Here is a 22,634-nt window from a genome sequence, read left to right as displayed (position 1 = left end):
AATCTCATGCGAGCTTCCGACCAAATGAAGTATGAGCCTGGATGCTGTTTGGGAAGGTTTAAACCTGGCCAGTTGCGTACCTGTTATACTCTTGCTCGTTTGCTGAACTTGGTCAGCGTCAGGCCTGTATTGAATTACTGATTTACCTGCTGAAGGCCTGCGTTTTATTTACATGTTTCTGGTATAACTTATGTACTCCCTCCGTCGCGTAATTGTCAAAAAAACATCTTACATTATGGGACGGAGGGAGTAATATATAATATGCTGTGTATCCTGTTTTATCAAGTGTATTTTCATGACACCTAGAAGACTGTTTTAGTTGCTTGTGGCTGCAATATAAGTTATTCCACAGGTGAATAGTAGTACAAAGTTAAGACGCTAATCTATCCAAGGCGGAATGGTGTTTTCATTGTCCAAATGGCCAGCTTTATCGCATTATTTCTGCTTGTAATGAATATAAGAAAACGAGAATTGGTAACTTGAAGAAGTGTTTCAAAGTAACACCTTGAGATGCACCAATAGGCATCTGTGAAATATCTCAGGATGTTTCAATGGACAGAACATTAGGAACCAGACCCAAATCTCTTTTGTTTGCTTCCAATAATCATACGAAGCTACTTTGCTTCTCCTGGTATTTTGTGATGAAATCACATATTTGTGATACAAACCTCGCGTATGAATGGGCTGAAATAATTATCAATTTTCGAATTATTTCCTAATCCACAGATAAATCATGGCTGGTCAGCTGGTGCCATTGCTGAATAATCAGTTTGTATTTATTTTGTGGAGTAGAGCCCTGATAACTGCATTCGGCCACTGAAATATCATTAGTACCAGAGGTATCTAGGTAATGCTGCATAGAACAATCTCCTGACAGAATGGTTTTCACTCTTGTTTTTATACTGTAGAAAGGGCCACTGACAACAGTAGAATGTTCAGCCAAGTGAATTCTTCAGAAAACATTGTAGGCCACTGTATTATGAGTAGTGGTGCATATGGCCAACAAGCTTCATGCTCAACAGCTCTGTTTCACGGTATGATCCAATCAACACATGCATCTTATGAACATGCATGACACAGTCTAGAAAGAACAACTACAAATTCCGTCATTGTGCTACACACATCTTAGTTTGTAAGGGCAATTGTGCTACAAATTGTATTTCTCAAGAAATCCAATAATAAAGAATAAATTACAAAAGCAAGTAGTACACAGGATGATATGTAGCCACCAGAAAGCATCACAAAAAATAGATGAAACATTACATGCATGACTTATTACAACCCTTGCCGCAAACATACAGCAGTTCTACAGACCACCGGTAAACAAATCTAAAACCTGTTCTTGCATAGAACAAGCCAATGCAAATTAACATAGCTTATGGAAAACGACAAGGCACAGCATATATTCAAAGATTCAGTTACAAAAAATGGGGGAAAAAGGTTGACCCGACATTATCTACAACAGAAATTAAGAACCACACATTGCACACAAGATAACATCGAGCTAAATAGTGGGGCGTTGGGTACATATCAGCATGTCCAAATTAATATGGATCGGAGGGAGTAGCAAACACTAATTCCATCACAGAACAGACAATCTAGATCCAACCAGTTTCTTGGCCAGAGCAAGTCAAGGCATAACAAGTATGAGACCAAAGAGAAAACAGGAACCCATAGACTCAATCATCCAATTTATCAGAGGTGCCTTATGTGATTTGTTGTAAGGCCATTTCAAAATCCTGGGTGTCGATGGTGTAGCTTGAGAGAATCTAGATGATCGTGAAAGGATGGATAGCGACAAGGACAAACTGCTTCATACTTCGTTCGAAGAAGAAATTACGGAACAAAAAATTACGAAAGCAAACAGGACATGTGGTACAAGTGTACACACTAGGAAGCATTCCAAAAATAATAGATGGAACACCATTACATCACACTTTCTTCGAAGCCCACCGTGGCTTCGACATACGGTAGTTCTGCAAACCACTAGAAGCATATCTAAAACTAGCATTGCAATATTACAAAGATTATATAGAACAATGAGGCATGACACATTTTCAAAGATTCAGTTGCAGAGCTAAATACATAAAAGGAGGGAAAGGTTGCACACAAGATAGCATAAAGCTAAACAGTGGAGGACATAAGTTAGTATACAGTAATTCCATCATAGAAGGTACTGTTAGCAGTAGTAATCCTTGTGTTATATTTACTTAGCTAGGGAGTAGTAGATTAGTGGTAGGTCGGCTAAACCTTGCTTAGTAAGGTTGGTCATAGTGGGGAGTAACTTATACTAGTGTCACGCATATGAAACTAGCCCAAGTTACTATCTCCATAGTGCAAAGTAACATGGTAGTATTATAGATGGCTTCATTTATTAGCTAGTAGACTCATATTGCCTTGGGAAGCGCTACATTACAGTAACATATTATGTTACCACAAACATCTCTCTCCTCATGAACTACTTGCCACATAAGCAAATTCGTCGAGAGAAAGCCTCGTCGACAACAAGACACAGGCAACAGTTGCACTAAACACAAGCACCCAAATCTAGGGTTGCCGCTCCGACCTAACCAACTCTCAGGCGAACCACAAATCACACGCCTCAGACCCTTGTAGCCCTTCCAATACACCGCGGAACGCAAACGTTGCACCGAACATCTGAGTCGACTACACCGACGTAGCAGCCAGACAGAACCCGCAGACCACGTCGATCGTTTCGACGAAATCGCTACCCTCATAGCATGAGGATGCCACCCATGCAATGTAGATCCGAGGACCTACCCATTGACTGTTGTTGCATCGCCATCCGAGGTCGCCACCTCAGCATACAACCATCATATGAAGCCATCGCTCCCACATCCACAGAGCCTGACCACAAAGCAACCTTGCCATACCGACAAAATCACGACTGAGAGGGACGTAGCACCATGATGAGGTCATCGTCATCGATGCCAACCATACTAAGTGCAAGGCATTCACCATCAATGAGCCACGCAAGGGATCTCGAACGACGTGACAACGCACATAGCGAAGTGTCCTACCGCCGACAACCAAACATACCCACATGGCACAATAGGTGTGGCACCTCACTCCACAACAACCATGTCATGCCCTCCCAAGTAGCAAATCCACATGTAGAGAATGGATCCAACCGTCACGGCTGGCGCACAAGCATAGGGTGGCGGATAATACCTTTATCCTTCCATTGCCCTCTTCCTGTCTTCTTCGCTTCTTCCTCACTTCAGAAACCCATACCATTTGTGTTTTACCACCTCGTATGGAGCATCGCCATCCCCTTATTGCTCGGCCCTGGGTCCAAAGGCTGATGACGGCGGAAGTCCACTCCTGACAATGTTTTCATCCCTTCCCCCACACCTCCCGTGTACTCTCCACTGCAAGCTGGTCCGGGTAGGCATCCTTTGCCTGTCTACGAGTTGCTTTGTGTGCTGCCTTGTTCTACATCACATGTTCCTATGCAGGTTGTCGCCATAGCCGCAAACTCCGACACCACCGACGGTGGAGCAAGAGCACGAGCAGTCGGCGTTGTCCCTGTCTCACGCAAGGACGCAAAGCGCCCAAGAGCACGATGCTACCTACCGCCAAGGCCAGGGACGCCCAACAAGGGAATGTGGAATGCAGCATCAAGTCCGTGACACACAACCCGCAAACAAGGTCAGGACGCCAAGCCGGATCGACAGGGGATGGAGAGTGCACATGAGGTATGGGGAAGCAATGAAAACGCTATCATGAGCGACACGCCCCGGCCATCCTCTACCTTTCCTTCACTTGAACTTGCAAAGAGGAACCCTTAGCTGAGTGCCTCATCCTAGTTTTGCTCTCATGGTATTCTATGATGCATGTCACTTTCTTCCCCTAGGCACAAGGAAGGGTCCTTGACCGGCACGGGGTTGCTTGCAATCAATAACCTCCGCAAGTTGGTTTTTTACTGAATCCCTTGAATTAAGGATGTTTGCATTCACATTTCATGTACTCGTATTTCTATTCACAAGGTCAAAATCATCTTTCTCCTTATACATCGGGTCGAGTCATGCATAGTTTTCCCTCCATGGCCACCTTGGCCTCTACTAACCCAGCCACCTCTCCCACAGGTGGTGCTACCATGAGGTTGAGCAATGAAGTAATTTCCAGCCTAGAACCATACCTAGGTTGGAACCATCATAAAATTGCCAAACCGAAACTTCTTTGGATCATGAACCCCATCCATGCACTGTTTTGTAACATGGCCAATCGTATCGTAATTTGTGCAAAAACATGACATCTCATACAACACATGGAACATTTGTGGTTGTTTACCTCGCTCAACATACCGTAAGAACCTCAAAGGGGGTTTTCCTGTTTGATCTTGACGTGCAATTTTCCTATCTTGGAAGCCATTGCTCCAGCCATCGCTCAGTTGTGCAGCAAGCCCGGTAGGCCATGATCCGAGCCCAAATACTTATATGGAGTTAACGGTGACAGATTCCATTATACTCCTCAATTACCACAACATGGTGCCGAAAGAGCCAAGGACCCCCATAAATGGTTGTATTCCAATCCCAAAAACAACTCCTGAAAGTGCAATTTTCAAGTGGTATGAATTTGACATGCTCTGCATTGCCCCAAGACACATGCATGGCGGTGTAAAAGCCAAGATGAATGAAGGGAGTCTTAACACAGACCTAAATCAGCACCGCCTAACAAGCTTAGCGCATGGGCTCTCCAATCAACCTTTGTAGATCAACTGCCCCAATCCTCCCCCTCATTGAGTTCCAAAGTGGCATGACTCAAACGGCTTGTAGATCTTGTTGCACGAAACGATCGTCCGCACAACACAGACGTTGCACTTATCGTCCGGTGCTTCTTTGTCGACCTCTTCAATTGAGCTCGGAACTACACCCGAGATTACGAGACTTTGGTGTCCGCTAGATGCTTCTTTTGGTTCTCCATCAACAGTTTTGCAAGTTTTGATATTGATTCTTCTGGTACTGAGACCACTTTTACACAGTCTAGTAGATTTCCATTGATCCTTCACTAGAGCGTCTTTTCATATGACTCATCAGTCTTCAAGTATGTTCTCCATTCAAACCTCTAGATTCTCATGTTCAGGTTCTTACTACCGATAGTACTTCCCTTCCAATCGATAGTCAAGGCACTCTTAGCATTTGTCTTGTCTTGTTCCTTCTTTGGCTCATGTTCCTTGACTTACTAGCTCATTTCAGGTGGTTAAATTGTCGACTCTGGTTGTAGAGTCATTCTTGACTGTTTCGATTAGGATCATCACACGGGTGCTTTACTTGGTGCTGGTCCTCGGTGTTATGACTACTATGGCCTCCGGGAGCTCACTAGCTTCACCTTCCCTCTGTGGACACCACCGATAGTCTCTTCGCCTCTATTACCAAGACAACCGGCTATTTGTGGCATCATCGTCTAGGTAACTTGTGTGCCTCTCATACCTCATCTTTAGTTCGGCGTGGTCTTCTTGGATCTATCTCTAACAATGTGTCTTTAGACTGTCAGATTTATCGACTTGGTAAACAGGTTAAGTACGTTATCCTCATAGCAAGACTATGTCTCAACGTCCTTCGATCTTGTTCACTCTAATGTTTGAGGTCCAGCTTCCTTTGCCTCAAAAGAAGGTCATCGCTACTATATTATCTTTATAGATGATTTCTCTCGACACACATGGATATATTTTATGTCTTCTTGTAGTAAGGCCTTATCTATCCTAATAAGTTTGCCGCCGTGGTTCATACCCTGTTTTCCACTTCTATGTGTCTTCCGTGCAGATTCTACTCGTAGGTATATCTCTCATTTGTTGTGCGGATACCTTGCTGAGCAGGGCACACTTGCTTAATTCTCTTGCACTGGTGCTCATGCTCAGAATGGTGTTGATGAGCGCAAGCATTGTCACCTTAAGGCAGCTCATGCGTTGATGATCGTCGCCTCTCTTTAGCATCACTTTTGGGTTGAGATTGTTTCTACTTCCACCATTAACATTCGGCCTTCTCTACTCTGCAGGGTCTCAAGCGTTTTTTTTGGTCGTTCTCGTGGCTTCTAAGTGCTTCGTTTGTTTAGTTGTGTTTGCTACGATCTTCTTGCCCCCCATGAACGCACCAAACAAACTACTCAGTCTGTGTCGTCTTAGGCTATAGTGATGACTAATGAGCAAGCGTTGTTGGTATTGGGATCCTATCAGTCATTGGATGCACGTTTCATTTTTTGGGATGTGATGACTTTTGATGAGTCCCATCCTTTCTATGTATGTCCATCCTCCATTGAGGATATTTCTTTCCTCACTTTTCCCGATACACCTATCACTCATGTATTGTCCTCGTTCCCATCGTATCATTCCGTACTGCTAATGTAGACCCCATGCCACCATCACCTGCGGCTTCCCAACCTCGTTCGTTACCTGAGGCTACCTCACCTCGCTCGTCCATTGAGGCTTGTCTAGTGATTCTCCCTCGTCTTCTTGTTTACCACATTGGTCATCCGCGTGTTGTGGGTTCTTCTGATGCGCCATCTCCCTCGACACCATGCCTCCTTCTATTGGCAAGGCAACGCCTCCAACTCAACCTACTATGCCTTTCGGCTCACCCGCTTCCACCTATTGGAAGATATGGTTATTCTTGACGTCGCTTTTCTCGAGACGACTTCTTATTCGTGACATTGTCTAAAATGTCTTTCCTAATTGGATTAAGTGATGTGCATATTGAATGGGTAAGCAAGACATACTGGGACAAACATACTTGCATGGCGTCCTTACCCACCGTCCATGTTGTATGAACACTATAGTGCTATAAAATGAGTGTCAAGAGAGAGCAGCGTACCACAACCAGATATTTGGAATTTCATCATCCTAGAAACAAGGCAATACGACATTCAAATTAGCAGGAGTAGGAAGGCATCCTTGGAAATAAAACAAGACCAACATGAGCTGACGATGTAAGTGCATATCATGAATGGTACATAGACCACATATATCAGTCGGAATTTCATGAAGGCAGGTAGGGATCAAATTAAGTGGTGATGCTACATCCCATAACAAACAAGACTGCTCCATGTGTGTGATGGGAAACTACATACATATGTGCATATATATTCAGGTGTGCTGCCTGGTTGTTGAGTGCAAAGAAGAAGTGGTTCAAACTTCCAGTAGGATGGGAATTAACATGAATATGAGCTATATATATTCTATCAGTTGCTGCTCAAAGATATATATATTCAGCAAGTTCTTAATTTTACAGCAATACATTCAGCAAGTTTCTATCAAAAGCAAGCTAGTGGTAGCATGATAATAACAAGGAAGATAAACGAACAAACAAACAAAAAACAGTAGCCCCATAGTTATGCAAGGATGGACTATAGCAGCCTAACCAGACATAGCCATGGCACGATGGCCACAACGAGCTTAGAGCAACCACTGGCGGGAAGGAGAGGAGCTCACCATGGTTGTTTCTGTAGCCGTTGCCGTCGTCGCACGGAAGCAGGACCAAGGTGCTTGGCACGATGAACCCCTTGTCGTCTGCATCTGCGATGGTGCTATACCGAATCGAATTCTGCTGCACACAAGAGTTATAACAAATAATCTTGAGGTCAAATGAAATAACAAAACAAGAAATCATGGGCTCGAGATTGGTGGTTATGTTGCTTTGCTGGGTTTAGGATGTCATTGCTCTAATCGCACACTTTGTTACTTTTTCCGTTTCCACTTTTTAGATATATACTAGGAAAAGAACCCGTGCGTTGCAGCGGGTACTAAATAAATAAATACAATTGCAGTACTTTCTAGTAAAGCTGATCCATTATGCATAACAAAGTAAGGTTTGTGGAAAATCTTATTGCCAGTAAGGCACTGAATATATTAACCATGCACAAAACTTTTCACTTTGGCATTACAACATTGCACCATTATGTGTAACACAATTGGGATCTGGAAACTTCCACAAATCATATTTTTGGACTCTTAAGTAAATATTCCAGCATAGCAGTTCAATGGTATTCACACATGTGCATCCTTTCATGTGTGCTACATTGAGGATTTTCTGGAGCATACACCCCAAATATGTTAACTTGTATCTTTTGTTACCTAGTATTTTACATGGGCATCCAAACAATCAAGTTTCTTCTCTTTTGGATTTAACCATAAGATATGTTCAAGGATAGCTATATAAGTTTGTAGACCTACCCAGATCAGCCATAGAAAACCCCTTTCCAACCATGCGCCCAACTATAGATGAGAACTTCGACATGTAGGATTTCACTAAAAGAAACAGCATGCAAGCACTGGCAGTACTGTTTGGACCCAAAAAAAACTATTTTAGTAAGGTGCAATAGCAAGTAGCAACTACTTACCAAGGACAATTTGTCAGACATATGATCCAGTCGCTCCAACTTTCACTTGCCATCCTTGCTAATAAAATATGTTGAAAGAGCAACCGTCCAATCATTGCTTAGAGTGCTTGGATCCAAGAGAACATCCATCTCTCCTTCCAAATTCTCCTGCATTATCAACGCAGAGTACGATCAAACCACTCTATCAGCACATCAAGAGCATAGCAGAGCAACACAATTTGAATAGGCACACAACACTTGTAAAACTAATCAGAAACAATAATAATCAGATAACTGTGCAGGCATGTTCCTAAATCTGAATGTTGCATGTGACACCAGAACCTCCCACCGCCAATCAGGAGCACGAGAGTGACAGAAAATAGAGAGATGCAGCGTATTCAATTGTTCATTACAGAAGCAAGCTTGAACTGGCTCATAGATGGTGGCGCGCCTGGACGTAGAAGACACTATGGGCATTGAGACCAGCGTTGTGGATGGTGGAAGTAATTGTCGCCATGGCGTGGCGCAAGTGTTCGAAGAGCCATTACAACAATATTGAAAAGACCAGTATGGGCAGGCTATTAACAACTAAAGTCAGAAGAAAGTTTGTTTTTTGAATCTAATGATATGTTCATTTTTCTTGTAAGGTATGGAATTTGCGACTACTTTTAATTAACTTTCCACAATTTGACGGGCAAAGCATTTTCAGAGATGACGAAAACAGGAAAAAAGAAACATCATATAATCATTATACATCCTCAGGATCAGCAAAGTTTCGAGATGTTTTCTCGAAACAATCTCAACAAAATCATCTCTGTTCTCAAGCAAAGAAAGGTCTCTAATTTTTCTAACCCCCAAATAAATAGATACCCACAAGACGTAAGAGTTACCAATTCACCTCTCAAACACATTACTACATTATTATTCCAAAAATCAGGTCCATGATCATTCGCGAATCACACAATAGAACATACATGTCGGATTAATCTGCAAAAAAGGTGCCATATACACTGCAGCAGTGGCCGGCAGGAACAAAGCTACGGCATCAACTGAATGTAGAATATGGAAATCTCCCCATAATCCAAGCAGCTGGTGTAATACTAGAGCAAACAACCTGAGGGCCTCTAGTAACGGCGGTAATCTTTCGCCTCTCCCACTGTCCCACATCAAACGTTCATGAGACCCAAATCGATCCCACGCAACGCCGAAGCACAACGTGAACAAGCGCACTGGTAGTAGGAGGGGGGAGAGGGGGGACCTTACCGGCTCGCTCTCATAGAGCCGACGCTCTGCAGGCGGGCCGCATAGGTCTCCTGCGCTGTCGCCGCTGCAGCCGCCATCCGCCATGGACACCCGGCCACGGCCACCCTAGGCGTCCACCTCTGCCCTTCTCGCCGGAATCCTAAGTTCCCCGCCGGTACTGCAGGAGCAGCGGCGGTCGCTCATCTCTGCTCGCTCGCCTGCCGCCAGAGGAGTTGCTAGGTTAGGGCGAAGAGGGGGCGGCGCCGCGGCGGGGAGAGAAGGGGATCCGGAAAAAGGGAGCAATTCGATTTGGGGTCGGGTTCGTTGGGCCGGGCGTTTCAGCCTGGCGTCGGGCAAACCTGGCTAGATGGCCGGCCCGGCACGGCACGTCCTGTCCTGGGCTATACGGGCCAGGAAAGCCACGGCCTACCCAGCAACGCTTGCCTAGCACCCCAGCCCAGGCTGTTCTAAAAATATTTAAGCTGAAGAATCTGAAATATTCTAAACAAATGTAGGAATACTTCTATTTTAGAAAATGTATGAAATTTTTACATACACAACGAACCATTTAGATAAACATGAATAGTTCTTTAATACACAATGAACACATTTAGTTACACTATGAACACTATTTAAGTACAAGAAGAATATTTTGAAATACATGGTGAGTATTTTTTTATACATGGTGAATAGGGCAATCATGTTTTCGATATGCAATGAAATTTTGAAAAAATATGAAAAATAATTTTTAACACATGACAAACATTTCTGTATTACACTATGAACAAATTTTATTATGTAAACTAAAGGATCGACATTTTTTTCAGTACAAGACGAACATTTTGCAAACTACATGGTAAACCTTTTAAAATACAGGCTGAACTTTTTGAGAATATACTATTAACATTTTTAATACACATTGAACATTTTTTAAATACATTATTAACATTTGCTAATACACGATGCACATTTTTGTGTACACGATCAACATTATTAAAATGCACAACGAATATTTTCTAAAACAAGCTGACTTTTTTAGTGCATGATAGAAAATATTAAATACATGTCAAACTATTTTTTAAATGGATAAAGAACATTATTTTATACATGATGAACATTCTTTTATTCACTGTAAGCATTTTTAAATATGCAGTGAATACTTTTAATACACTGTATACATGATTTAAAAAATAATAGACAGTGAACATGTTTAAATACATGATTAACACTTTTTAATACACAATGAACATTTTTAGTACACTATCAACATTAGTATAATACATGATGAATATTTTCTAAAACATGATGAACATTCTGAAATACACAATAAACATTTTTAAATAGATGAAAAAAATATTTTCTAAATAGATGATGAAAAAAGAACATAAAAAAGGAGAAATAAAAGGAGAAAGGAGAAACAAATTAAAATGAAATAAGAAAATTAAACCAAAAAAGGCACATGAACTATCCACCCCTTAGAAAATCGGGAAATGAACAAAATTCAAACAACCTGGAAAAAAATGTTGTCCATAAGCGGTCTGAACCGCAAGAGAAAATCATCTGCCAAGTTACTGGGCTACGACATGTATCAGTTCCCCTTGAGGCGGGCCCAAAGTAGGACTCGCAATAGCGAGATATAGTTTTGGCGAACGGGTCCACCTACTCTAGGCGACTAGGGTTTTCTACACCGAAGATCTACACACTATCGAGTTGTAGCTCTACAATTGCCCAACCCTTCCCCCATTTGCGCATGCTTGGGCTGATCAAGGGGTTGGCTTGTCCTTCCACCCGACATCAACAACGTTGCATCTGTTTAAGCTTGGTGTTTGGATCAGGGTGGCGGCGTCCTCTTCCAAGGGATCAGACAACTCGGCAATGTCCTGGAGGAAAGGATGGAGAGATTGATCTAGAGACTTCAATGAAGAACATGAAACTGAAAGAGTGTGAACTCGATGATGTTTTTGTCGGGGGGAGGAAATATCAGATTAGCAAAGTCGGCAAGGTGGCTGGCTGTGGCGAAGGTGAATACGAGGAGGCCCTTCGGTGCAGATGTGTTCAAGGATACAATAAAGTACGCATGGCACCTAGCATATGATCCGAAGATATGCAAGGTAGATGATAACATGTTTGTGATCCAACTATTATTCTTAGGGGACTGTAATCGTGGTGATGCATAAGGACCATTGATTTTCAGGGGGGGTCATGGTTGTGATGGAAGAGTATGATGGAAAGGGAAGGCCAGATGCGATCAAGTTGGAGCATGTGCATATGGGCGCAAATCCATAATATCTTAGATCTATATTGTTCCTAGTCAATAGTGCATGAGCTAGCATGAAGAATTGGCCAAGTTAAGAGCGCGGGGATTAACCTGACAAGGGCCTTTGAAGGAAATTATGCGCATGCTAGAGCAAAGATTTTTGCTGAGCCGCTTGTTAGGTTCGCACCCCTGAATGTGAATGGCAAGGAAAGGATTTTGTTGACCATGAAATATGAAAAATTGGCTACTTGTATGAGGTATGTGGCGCCATGGGGCACACAATGGAGGAATGTGGCGACGACATCCACGACCGGAAGAGGTGGATTATGGTGATTGGATGGTTGCAACTAGGAGGAGCCTGCCAAACACTCAAGGTTTTGGCGAGGTGGTCTGCTGCATGGACGAGTGGTGGAACGAAGCGTGCGATACGAGGGAGGGGGTGCGGTGCAGGCTGTGGGGTAATACAAACATCCCCAAGAAACGCACCTCTAAAGAGGTTGGGCTACAAACCGAATATGGCAAGCAGGATGATACTGCGGAGAGTGCGCTCAAGACACATATAGACATGGAGGGGGAGTTGCAGGATGGCATGTCGGGGGCAAGGAATAAACTTGGCCCCTCGGGAGATCGGAATCTGTCGGCGACAGAGGAAAGCGCCCAGAAGGAGGTGCGGGTGCAAGTAGACACAATGAACAATGCAACTCAATGGTTACCACATGCGCTGGGGGGAGGCTTGGCAGTTCCACACCCATCTCTGGAATATTCGGCACCAAGAGATAGGAAGAGATCAAAACAGGGGAGTTCGCCCCTCAAAACTAATAATTCTTATAAGTAATTAGCAGGCTTAGGGTCAGAGCGTCACCAGTCATCGTGAATATTATGAGTTGGAACTATCATGGGATTAGCCGTGACGCGACATTTTGAGAGCTCCGCACTTCAGTGCAATGGTTTGCCCCCTCAATGTTGTGTCTACAAGAAACTCAAGTAGGAGAGTTAAGAGCTAGGAACATAGAATTTTCATTTGGTTCTTGTAGATTTGTATTGCTAGTACCAATGGAAGAAATGGGGCTTAGCTATGTGCTGGAATTATTCACTTTTCACAATATCATATTGACACGGTAGTCAAGAAGGGAGAAGATGATACACGGAGGCTTACAAACATCTATGGTGAGTCTAATGTGAGTGGGAGACAAAAACGTGGGATCTCTTGATATTCTTGTGGAGTGAGTCCCATCTGCCATGGATGTGCACTAGTAGAAAAAGAGGCTTCCATACGCCCCCATTAGTCCCCAAAATAATCGAACCGCGATAAAAGGGTTCTTTAGTCGCGGTTCGGGAGGAGACCCGCGACCAACTATCTGGGCCCAGCGCGCTCGGTCGACAGCTGGCGGACGGGAGGGGCTTTAGTCCCGGTTGGCCTGGCCAACCGGGACTAAAGGTCCTCAGGCTAGCCCGAAGGCCTTTAGTCGCGGTTGGCCAGACCAACCGGGACTAAAGGTTAGTCCTTTAGTCCCGGTTGGTGCCACCAACCGGTACTAATGGGATTTGAGGCATTAGTACCGGTTCACGGCACGAACCGGTACTAAAGGGCCCATCAAACTCTACCCCCCTTGGACCGCCTTTTCAGTTTTAGAAAAACCAAAAGAAAATGATGGAAATGTCAAAAAATAAAATAAAATAAGTTTCTCATATGATATGTGGTCTAGTTGTTGGGAAAATTAACAAATATGAATTTCGACTTTATTTGCAAAATCTCTCTGGAATTTCTTAAAATGGGCATAACTTTTGCATACGAACTCAGATGAAAAAGTTTTTTATATGAAAAATCATCTACTCGAAAAGTTACATCCGAATTTAACCAGGGGAACCCCGTTAAACATTTTCAAAATCCTCAAAAACCTAACAGAAAAAAAGATACGGGGCTTTTAAGATCTGGAGAGGCAAAAAAATTCAAATTGTGGTCAAACAATGGTCAAACTAATTATTCTAGAATATTAGTGTTACTAAATAATTATTTCAGTTTTTTTTTAAATTTTGGTCAAATCTGGTCAAACTGTGGTCAAACAGTGGTCAAACAATGGTCAAACTAATTATTCCAGAAAAATTAGTGTTACTAAATAATTATTGTTTTTTAAAACAATAGTTTCAAACTCAAACAGTGAAATGTGTCACTTCATGCTCAAGCTAAATTCCTGAGGGTTAATAGAATTGACATCCTACTATTGTCAGGAAAACAACAAGTGCAGACTTGGAAACGAGGGAGAATAGAACCCGGAAGTTAAGCGTGCTCAGGCTGGAGTAGTGAGAGGATGGGTGACCGTCCGGGAAGTTAGATGATTTGGAATGATGAGGGGTGATTAGAGATTAGAGGATAAATTGAGCAGTGATGAGGGGTGGTGATTAGAGATTAGAGGTTAAAATAATTCAGAAATTTGAAAATTTAAAAAAAATTAAAAAAATTCGCAAAAAACCAGGTTTAGGGGTGCTAAAACCCTAAACCTGCGGAGGAGGCCTTTAGTCCCGGTTAGCCACGAGAACCGGGACTAAAGGTCCTCCGCCCCGACAGACTCCTGGCGCCCACGTGGACGGACCTTTAGTCGTGGTTCGTAAGAGGCGCGACTAAAGGGGGGGCCTTTAGTGGCGCATATTTAGTCCCGGTTGCACAGCCGGGATTAATGGCCTTTGCGAACCGGGACTAAAGGCCTATTCTCTACCAGTGGTGTATTGGTGATTACAATGAAGGTTTATCTCGGGAAGAACACATGGGGGTGGGAGAGAGATGTGAAGGCAGAAGATAGGTTTTCGAGAAGCCATGGATGTTGCAGATTTATGTGATCTCGAGTTTATAGGACCTATATGGACTTTTGAGAAGAAAGTCAGGGAGAACTTTCAGCTGGATAGGGCCCTGACGCTTCCGGAGTGGATGAACCATTTCCTAGGCGCGTTAGTGAAGCATCTTACAATGACACGGTGTGGCCATTACCCCATCTTGTGTTGTTGCGTCCACGGTTCTCATTCTTGCCACGGGTTTCATCAACATACACATCTATCTATGATGTCTTATCTTTGAAATTGCATATACTGTTGATTCACTTAAGTAAAAAAAATTGTTTGTGACAGGAATGTTACATTAAAAAACCGAGTGAAATCTACAAGCCAAAGGAACAATTTTTGGTGTCAAAACATCTCAAGGCAGTTGAAATCAATTATGACGACGATGAAAGGATTCACCAAGTATTAAACGTCCTTGGTTTTTTTTTTTCCGAGAAAATTTCTGATCTATTCATCTTCGATCATGGCAGTACAACGAATACCAGAAATAATAGAAATTACATCCAGATCCATAGACCACCTAACGACGACTACCAGCACTGAAGCGAGCCGAAGGCGCGCCGCCGTCATCGCCCCTCCATCGCCGGAGTCGGACACAACTTGCTGTAGTAGACAGTCAGGAAGTCGTCGTGCTAAGTCCCCGTAGGACCAGCGCACCAGAACAACAACCGCCGCAGATGAAGAATAGCGTAGATCAGAAAGATCCAATCCAAAGACACACGAACGTACACAAACAACGACGAGATCTGAGCAAATCCATCAAAGATAGATCCGCCAGAGACACACCTCCACACGCCCATCAACGATGCAAGACGCATCGCCGGAACGGGGGCTAGGCGGGGATACCTTTATTCCATCTTCAGGGAGCCGCCGCCGTCTCGTCTTCCTGAGCAGGACAGAAACCCTAACAAAACTGAAAGAAACGCCAAAAAACGGAGCCCTCCCGCCGGCCCTTGCCGAGATCCACCGCGCCTCCATGGCCCTAGGGCCACCGGAGAGGAGGCGGACCTGCGGCGGCGGCGGCGGGAGGCAGAAACCCTAGCTTCTTTGTGAAAGAGGAGGAGGCGGCGGCTATGATGTTACCGGCAGACTACATCAGGAACTAAATGAACATTGAAAGAAAGCCTTTTACTCACTGGAAGTAACTATTACTACATCTGTCTGTACTCTGGATGTGTGACGGTTGTTGAAATTATATTATTATCCTAGTTGGGGAAATCATAAAATAATACTGAAATTTAGAAAACTAGACACTGAACTATTTGCTGACGTTGCAAATGAAAAAAAAAATCGACCAAACTTATTCAAGTAAAAATGTTAACCTTGGCAAGAGCAGAATTACACGCAGCAGATTTACATCATTTGGCTTGTCAATGCCACTGTGGCACCACACAGTATCATTAGACTGCTCATGATCAGTACCTAACAGCAAACATGCATGGCGACTGCATCTGCTGGGGCAACAACTACATCTTCAACACGTTCTTGGTGGATGTAGCTGCATGCCCATGATATTAAGTAGGGAGGATAACGTTGCAGGGACTATTTTTGGCCGGGCTGTTCGCCCGAACATATGTGGATAGTTTGGGCGTGGGGGCTGGGGGTCCTGGTTGGAGATGCTCTAACTTCTGACTGATTTCATGTTAATGGCACGTCCTTCCAGCATTATCATAATCAGACCACGTGATATGTTGGTTCAATCATCCAAGTGAATTTCCGGTGCAGTTGTTGCTGCGCTTCAATGCCATCGCTAATTGGCTGTACCTTACCTTGTTATATTAGCTTCAACTTTCATGTGTCCTATGTTGTTTCCACAGGCTTCAGTTTTGAGTACAAGCTGTAGTTTGGATGGTCTACTACCACTTTTCTATTCAAACTCGCATGTCCCTGAATATTTCACAATAAGGTTATTGTGTTTTGTGACTTTGTCGGACAAAATAGTGTGGCAGCCCATGTCCAGATCACATGAAGTATGAGCTCCTGCTGAACTCGCTCCCTATCAAAATATAAGATGATATTCGCTTTGTATCAAAAAAAGTCCTATATTTTGATATAGAGGGAGTATCTAATATTCTCTGTATCCTGTTAGTTCCATGACGCCTGGAAGATTGTTTTAGTTACTTGTGGTGATTGTTTGTGTTCCCTGCATATCTTTGGTTGGGGAGCTTTTCTTGTTGCTGACTGTGTATGCTCGTCTGCAATATAAGATCTTCCACTGGTGAATAGTAGTACCAACTACCAAGTAAAAATACTAATCTGTCCAAGGCAGGATGGAGTTTTCATTGTCCAAATGCCCAGCTTTATAGCATCTTGTAATATAATTTCTGTTTGTAATGAGTATAAGAAATATGAGAATTTATAATTTGAAGCAGAAGTGTTTCAAAGTAAACCTTGAGATGCATCAATAGGCATCTGTCAAATATCTCGGGATGTTTCAACGGACAGAACTTGAGAAACCAGATCCAAATCTATTTTGTTTGATTCCAATAATCGTAGGAAGCTACTTTGCTTGTCCCAGTTTTTTGGGACGAACAAATCATATATTTGCAGTACAAACCTCCTGTTTGAATGGGTTGAAATAATTATCAATTTTTGAAGTATTTTCATCCAGAATAAAATCATTGCTGGTGTTATTGTGGAACAATGATTTTGCATTTATTTTGTGAAAGGCATCGACCAGGTATAAAGTAGATTGAAAAAAACGAGACCAGTCAGGACTAGCCCTTGGCGTCATATTTTAATAGAAGAAAATCTCTAAGCACCCCCTCGGCTGATACAAAGTAGATTAGAGCCCTGATAATTGCATTCGGACACTGAAATAACAGTAGTACCAGGTAACTAGGTAAAACCGCATAGAACAACCTCCCAACAGAATGGTTTTCAATCTTGCCAACAGTAGAATGTTCAGCCAGGTGAATTTTCCGCGAAAACTGTAGGCCGTTGTATTATTAGTGGTGCATATTACCAGCATGCTTTCAGGAGGAGTTCAAAGTGATTGGTTACATCTCCATGACCAAACAAGCTTCATTCTCAACAACTCTGTTTCATAGGATGATCCAATCAACACATGCATCTTATGAACATGCAAGACACGGTCTATGCATGTGCTCCCTCCGTTCCTAAATATAAGTCTTTTTAGATATTTCAATAAAGACTACATGCGGATGTATATAGACATATTTTAGAGTGTAGATTCACTCATTTTGCTCCGTATGTAGTTCACATTGGCTCTAAAAATACTTATATTTAGGAACGGAGGAAGTAATAGTAAAACACCGTCATTCCCGACAAAAGTATGTGAACAGCTAAACCTACAAAACCCCATCTAGAAACAGCAACTAAAAATTCCATCATTAATTTTTATCTGTAAAGCCTGCCTTAAGTTCTTGGCAGCAATGGTGAGCTACAACACACATCTTAGTTTGTAAGGGCAGCAATGGTGAGCTGCAACATACTTTGTTTGAAGAAGAAATTACGAAAGCAAACAGTACATGTGGTACAAGCGTACACACTAGGAAGCATTCGAAAAATAATAGCCGCGACATACAGTAGTTCCACAAACCACTGGTAAGCATATCTAAAACCTGTTTCTTGCCTAGACAAAATATTGCAATATTAGAAACATCATAGAGAACAATGAGGCATGACACATTTTCAAAGATTCAGTTGCAAAGCTAAATACATAAAAGGGGGGACAGGTTGAGCTGACATTATCTACTGAAGAAATTAAGAACCACATTGCACACTAGCATAAAGCTAAACAGTGGAGGACATAAGGTAGTAGACAGTAATTCCATCATAGAAGATACAGCCTAGATTCAATCCGTTTCTTGCCCGGAACAAATCAACGCTTAACCAAAGCAACAAAACAGGAACCCATTCTTAGCAATGCATACCATAGGTCAGATCATCCAGTTTATCAGCACCTCATGTGATCTGATGTAAGGCCAGTTCAGAATCCCGTATGTTGATGGTGTAGCTTGCCAGAAGCTGGATGATCGTAAAAGGACGGTCGCCAACGAGGACAAACTGCTTCTCCTGCTTCACAAAATCAACGGCTTCCGAGATGCTCTCTACTTTCTCGTCCTTGATGTTGCATTTCCGGATACGAGCAGACAAACCCAGTTGTTCAGTGTAGTAAACACAGTTTGCCTCAATCAATGGGAACATATCAGTATCCACAGCTAGGCACTTATGATGACCAAGGAAGATGGCATGGTTGCCGATGCTCTTCAAATGCAAAAGCACGCCATTCTTCGCTTCGTACCTGAAAATCTGGACGAGTTGTCCCTTGATGGTGGCCAGCAGTTGTCCACCAAAATCCATTAGGAAACACTTGGTGTCGTCTGCAAGCCCCATATCAGGAGGATCACTAGAAAAGAACTTCAACGGGTCAACATGGAGCGACTTCATAACATTGGAGATCTTGCCAATCGCATTCACAGCAGCTGTTTCGGCTGATTCCGAGCTTCCGGCTGGTAGCCACCAAAGGCCGGCCAAATCACCTTTGACAGCCCTCCGAAAGAGACCATAGAGTGAAATCTCAAAGTTTTCGGTGCGGATACTGTGAGGACTGGATATGTATATCTTGCAACATGACTTGGAGAGCAAGGTGAGCATGGGCGAAGCAAACTCAAAGCAGAGCGAACAGGTGACCTTCACCTCAGGCGGCACGGGCACCGTGAAAGGGATGATGCCACCAGTGAGAGGGTTGAAGACACGAGCAGCATGAGGGGGCCTCCTATCGGCAAGGACGAAGAAGCCGTCGAGAGTGGTGGTGACGATATAGTAGTCGGAGAGCAGAGGGAGCTCCTTGTGGAGGATTCGGCCGGTGGCGGTGTTGACCAAGAGGCAGCGCGTCCCACTCTGGAAGACCTCGTCGAGGATGATCCATCGGCGCGGAAGGAACTGGTAGTCCAAAATATTCTCCTTGGGGTCGTCGGTAGCGTAACGCCAGCTGTGGCAGACAGTGCGCAAGTCCATGTAGCAGTCAATGTCATTGGTGGCGAGGAAGGAGTCGGCAATGCGGCGGACTATGTCGAGCTGGAGTGAGGACCAGTCTGCAGTTGACGTGGCCGGAAGGACCGGCGAGGTTCCCAGACAACTGGGGTTCTTCTTTTGCCTCTTGCAAGGTGGGAGAACTTCAATGGGTGCGGCTGCCATTGCTACACGCTGGAGTTGCTGTTTAGCTTGATTCTGGATCTCAAGGACGGAGTCCATTGCAGAATCCAATGCTCCAATCCTCCTGCAACAATTGATCACCAAGAAATGAGTAAACGAGAAACGAACAAAAGTATCAAGCAAAGCAAGCAGCAGCACAAGCAGCAAGCAAATCCTCATATCTATACTGCATCTCCTCTGCTCTCTCATGCAGCAGGCCATACTCTCTGCTCCCCCTGATCCATCTTCTCCCCCAATCCTCCATACAAATAGCAGCAGCATCTCCCCCAATCCGCCGTCCTCTCCCTCGAGCGGGCCACCTCGCCCCATCTCCTTCGCCGCCGGACTTGCTCCTTTTTTTTCCAGATCGGGGGTGGCAGAGCAACCGGCGGCCCTCCTCCTCTCGGCAACTCGTCCACCGCCGGTCCTCCCTCCTGGCCGCGACAGAGGGAGGGAGGGCAACCGCATCGCGTCCCGCGGAGTCTAGGCGGCGGCGCAGCCCAGGCTAACCCTAGCGGCGGCGCAGCAGAGGGAGGGAGGGAGGGGAGAAGAGACAAACCTTCTGGGCGGCGCGCGAGTCGCTCGGCGATTTGCCTCTTCCTTTGCTCTTCCATCCAAAGGAAGGAGGTTCCGCCAATTTGGCTCGCACAGGGGATGGTGTCTTTTTAAGCGTCTCCAATATAGACGACGTACATGTATACGTAGAATACTCCTTCCTTTCCATTTCCACCTACAGGGCTCATCTAAAAAACTAAGGTTTTTCGTTTTAAAAGCACTATAAACTGAAAGGAAGTGAGTAATTGATTTTTACGTCATGAAGACCTAAAAATGCTGCACCAACAGATGATGTAGACGTAAAAAAGTTTACTCGAGTTTTCTTCATGATTTAAAATAGGGCACTTGGTGATACAATTTGCATCACCTGTTTGGCTCGAGCAAAACACAGCCGTTCACGTGCGTGGCCCCAACTACCACGCTGAACATTCCCGCGCCATGCCAGCTCATCCACCCGCCTACTACCGCCGGCGATTTCTCTCGGGAAGTTTTCGGTCGCCGCTTGTCCGTCCACCCCTAACCCCACTGCCCAACCCCGCCGCTGGAGGTCTTGTCGCCACGCCATGTTTCCACCGGTTCGGCTGTTGGCCGGAGCATCGACGCCCGTGATGCAGCTCGTGGCCGCCGTACGGAGTACGAACTACTAGCCATCGGAGTTATTGCTGGCAGTAGCGCGACCATCACGACCGAGCCAAGCGGCCACAGCTTCAGTCGTCATCGTCGGTGTTGTGTCGCCGAAAGAGTGTGATTTTTTGCACCCCGGACATTGCACCACCAGTGCACCCACGATAAAAACTTACCAAAATTTATAAAAAAAATCTGAAATTTTGTGGATGTGATTTTGACGAAATGTTTTAGGTGCTTGTAAAATTTGGTAGCGAAATGACATCCAATCTGTACAAAAAAAATACAATGTTTGTGCTAAAAACATGCGAACGAGAGCGTCATTTCTATTTCGTTTTGTATTGAGATCATTTTATTTTTTTTGTTGACCAAACTTTGCAAGCTTCTAAACATTTGCTCATAATCAAATCCACGAGGTCTCAGATTTTTTTGATTTACACACTATAGGCAAACACTATGATAACCTCTGCGTAAATATATTATTAAAAAACATAGCACCGGTAACTTCTGCGTAAATTGCATGGTAATACGTGCACCATAGACATGATAACTTACATCCAAACACCGCAAAAATTTGACCCGGGAAAAAGGTTGTTGAAAACATACCCCGGTAACTTTTGTGTAATTAACATGATAATATATGCACCACCGATAACTTCATAATAAAATCCATGGTAACTTTGACTGGTTCTTGAAATATATCCTGATAACTTCTGTGTAAATAACATGGTAATATATGTACAACAAACACCGTGGTAACTTTTGACTGGGAGAAAAAATGTTGTTAAAAGCTTACGCCGATAAACTTAGGGAAACGTTTAAAGCCGGCGCACCGGCTAAAAATTCCGCCGGTCTCCCCGTCAGGCTCGCTCTCTCCCATATAGCAGCTACGTGCAAAGCTGGGGCCACCAACAGTCCACGTCTCCATTTTTATCCTTATCTCTTCACAGCTCCATACAACCACACGTTTGCATCTTGTCTTCCACCACACATAATGAGCAAGAACTCATCTATTTCTTCCCCCTTTCTCCTCGCTGGCTACAGAAGCCATGCCACTGCGGTGCCACCGTGTTTCGTTCAACACCGGCGAGGTAGTCATTGTCACGCTCCTATCCAGCCGCGCCGTAGACCACTCGGAGCGGCCGGAGGTGCTGGGGACCCCGGGCGCCGTGCTGCGACGAGCAGCAGAGAGGTGTTGGACCTCCAGCGGACGAGCTGTGACAGGCTTCTCCGACGTCGATTGGCAGCTTTGACCCAAACTGCAACCGTCTGCATCCGGTGCTGGAACCGGAGAGTTCCGGTGCTACCACCGGCTGCAGCGATGCTGAATCAGCTCGACGGCAACCGGCAAGCCGGCTGCGTCGAGTGCTGGAACCAGCGATCTCCGGTGCTACTACCGGCTATGTCGGGTGCTGGAACCAGCTTTATTCTTTGCTGGAACTTGCTACTTTTTTTTGCTACATGTCTTCTTTTTTGATTTTTGCTTCCTGTGATTTTTGCTGGAATCGGGCGTGCCTCGCACCGCCGACGTCCTTTTTTTTTGCTGGAACCAGCTTTATTTTTTGCCGGAACTTGCTACATTTTTTGCTACATCGACTTCTTATTTTAGTGGTGATGGGTGGTGTTTTTG

General features: G+C 44.2%; 1 protein-coding gene and 1 long non-coding RNA gene across 3 annotated transcripts; both read right to left on the bottom strand.

Moving 5' to 3' along the window:
- Positions 1 to 1,238: 1,238 nt before the first annotated feature.
- LOC120977000 (uncharacterized) lies at positions 1,239 to 9,823 on the bottom strand. Of its 2 annotated transcripts, none has more exons than XR_005773800.3 (3): positions 9,598 to 9,823; positions 8,356 to 8,502; positions 1,239 to 7,562 (listed from the first exon to the last, which is right to left on the bottom strand). It is a non-coding gene; the product is annotated as an uncharacterized lncRNA (long non-coding RNA). The 2 variants fall into 2 exon arrangements; XR_005773799.3 differs by having other exon boundaries at positions 1,239 to 7,559.
- Positions 9,824 to 18,272: 8,449 nt separating this feature from the next.
- LOC109763945 (uncharacterized) lies at positions 18,273 to 20,468 on the bottom strand. The gene is made up of 2 exons (XM_020322824.4): positions 20,385 to 20,468; positions 18,273 to 19,910 (listed from the first exon to the last, which is right to left on the bottom strand). The coding sequence occupies exon 2, from the start codon at positions 19,883 to 19,885 to the stop codon at positions 18,593 to 18,595; it is 1,293 nt and encodes a 430-aa protein (XP_020178413.2). The 5' UTR covers positions 19,886 to 19,910; positions 20,385 to 20,468; the 3' UTR covers positions 18,273 to 18,592.
- Between the last annotated feature and the right edge of the window lie 2,166 nt (positions 20,469 to 22,634).

This window comes from Aegilops tauschii, chromosome 3 (genome assembly GCF_002575655.3).
Source record: "Aegilops tauschii subsp. strangulata cultivar AL8/78 chromosome 3, Aet v6.0, whole genome shotgun sequence".
Classification (NCBI taxonomy): domain Eukaryota; kingdom Viridiplantae; phylum Streptophyta; class Magnoliopsida; order Poales; family Poaceae; genus Aegilops; species Aegilops tauschii.
The sequence above is the reverse complement of the archived record's forward strand: the minus strand, read 5'-3'. Positions and strand labels throughout refer to the sequence as shown.

Coding starts and splice junctions, on each gene's coding strand:
- LOC109763945 (XM_020322824.4), bottom strand. CDS start 19,885: ATGGACTCCGTCCTTGAGATCCAGAATCAAGCTAAACAGCAACTCCAG.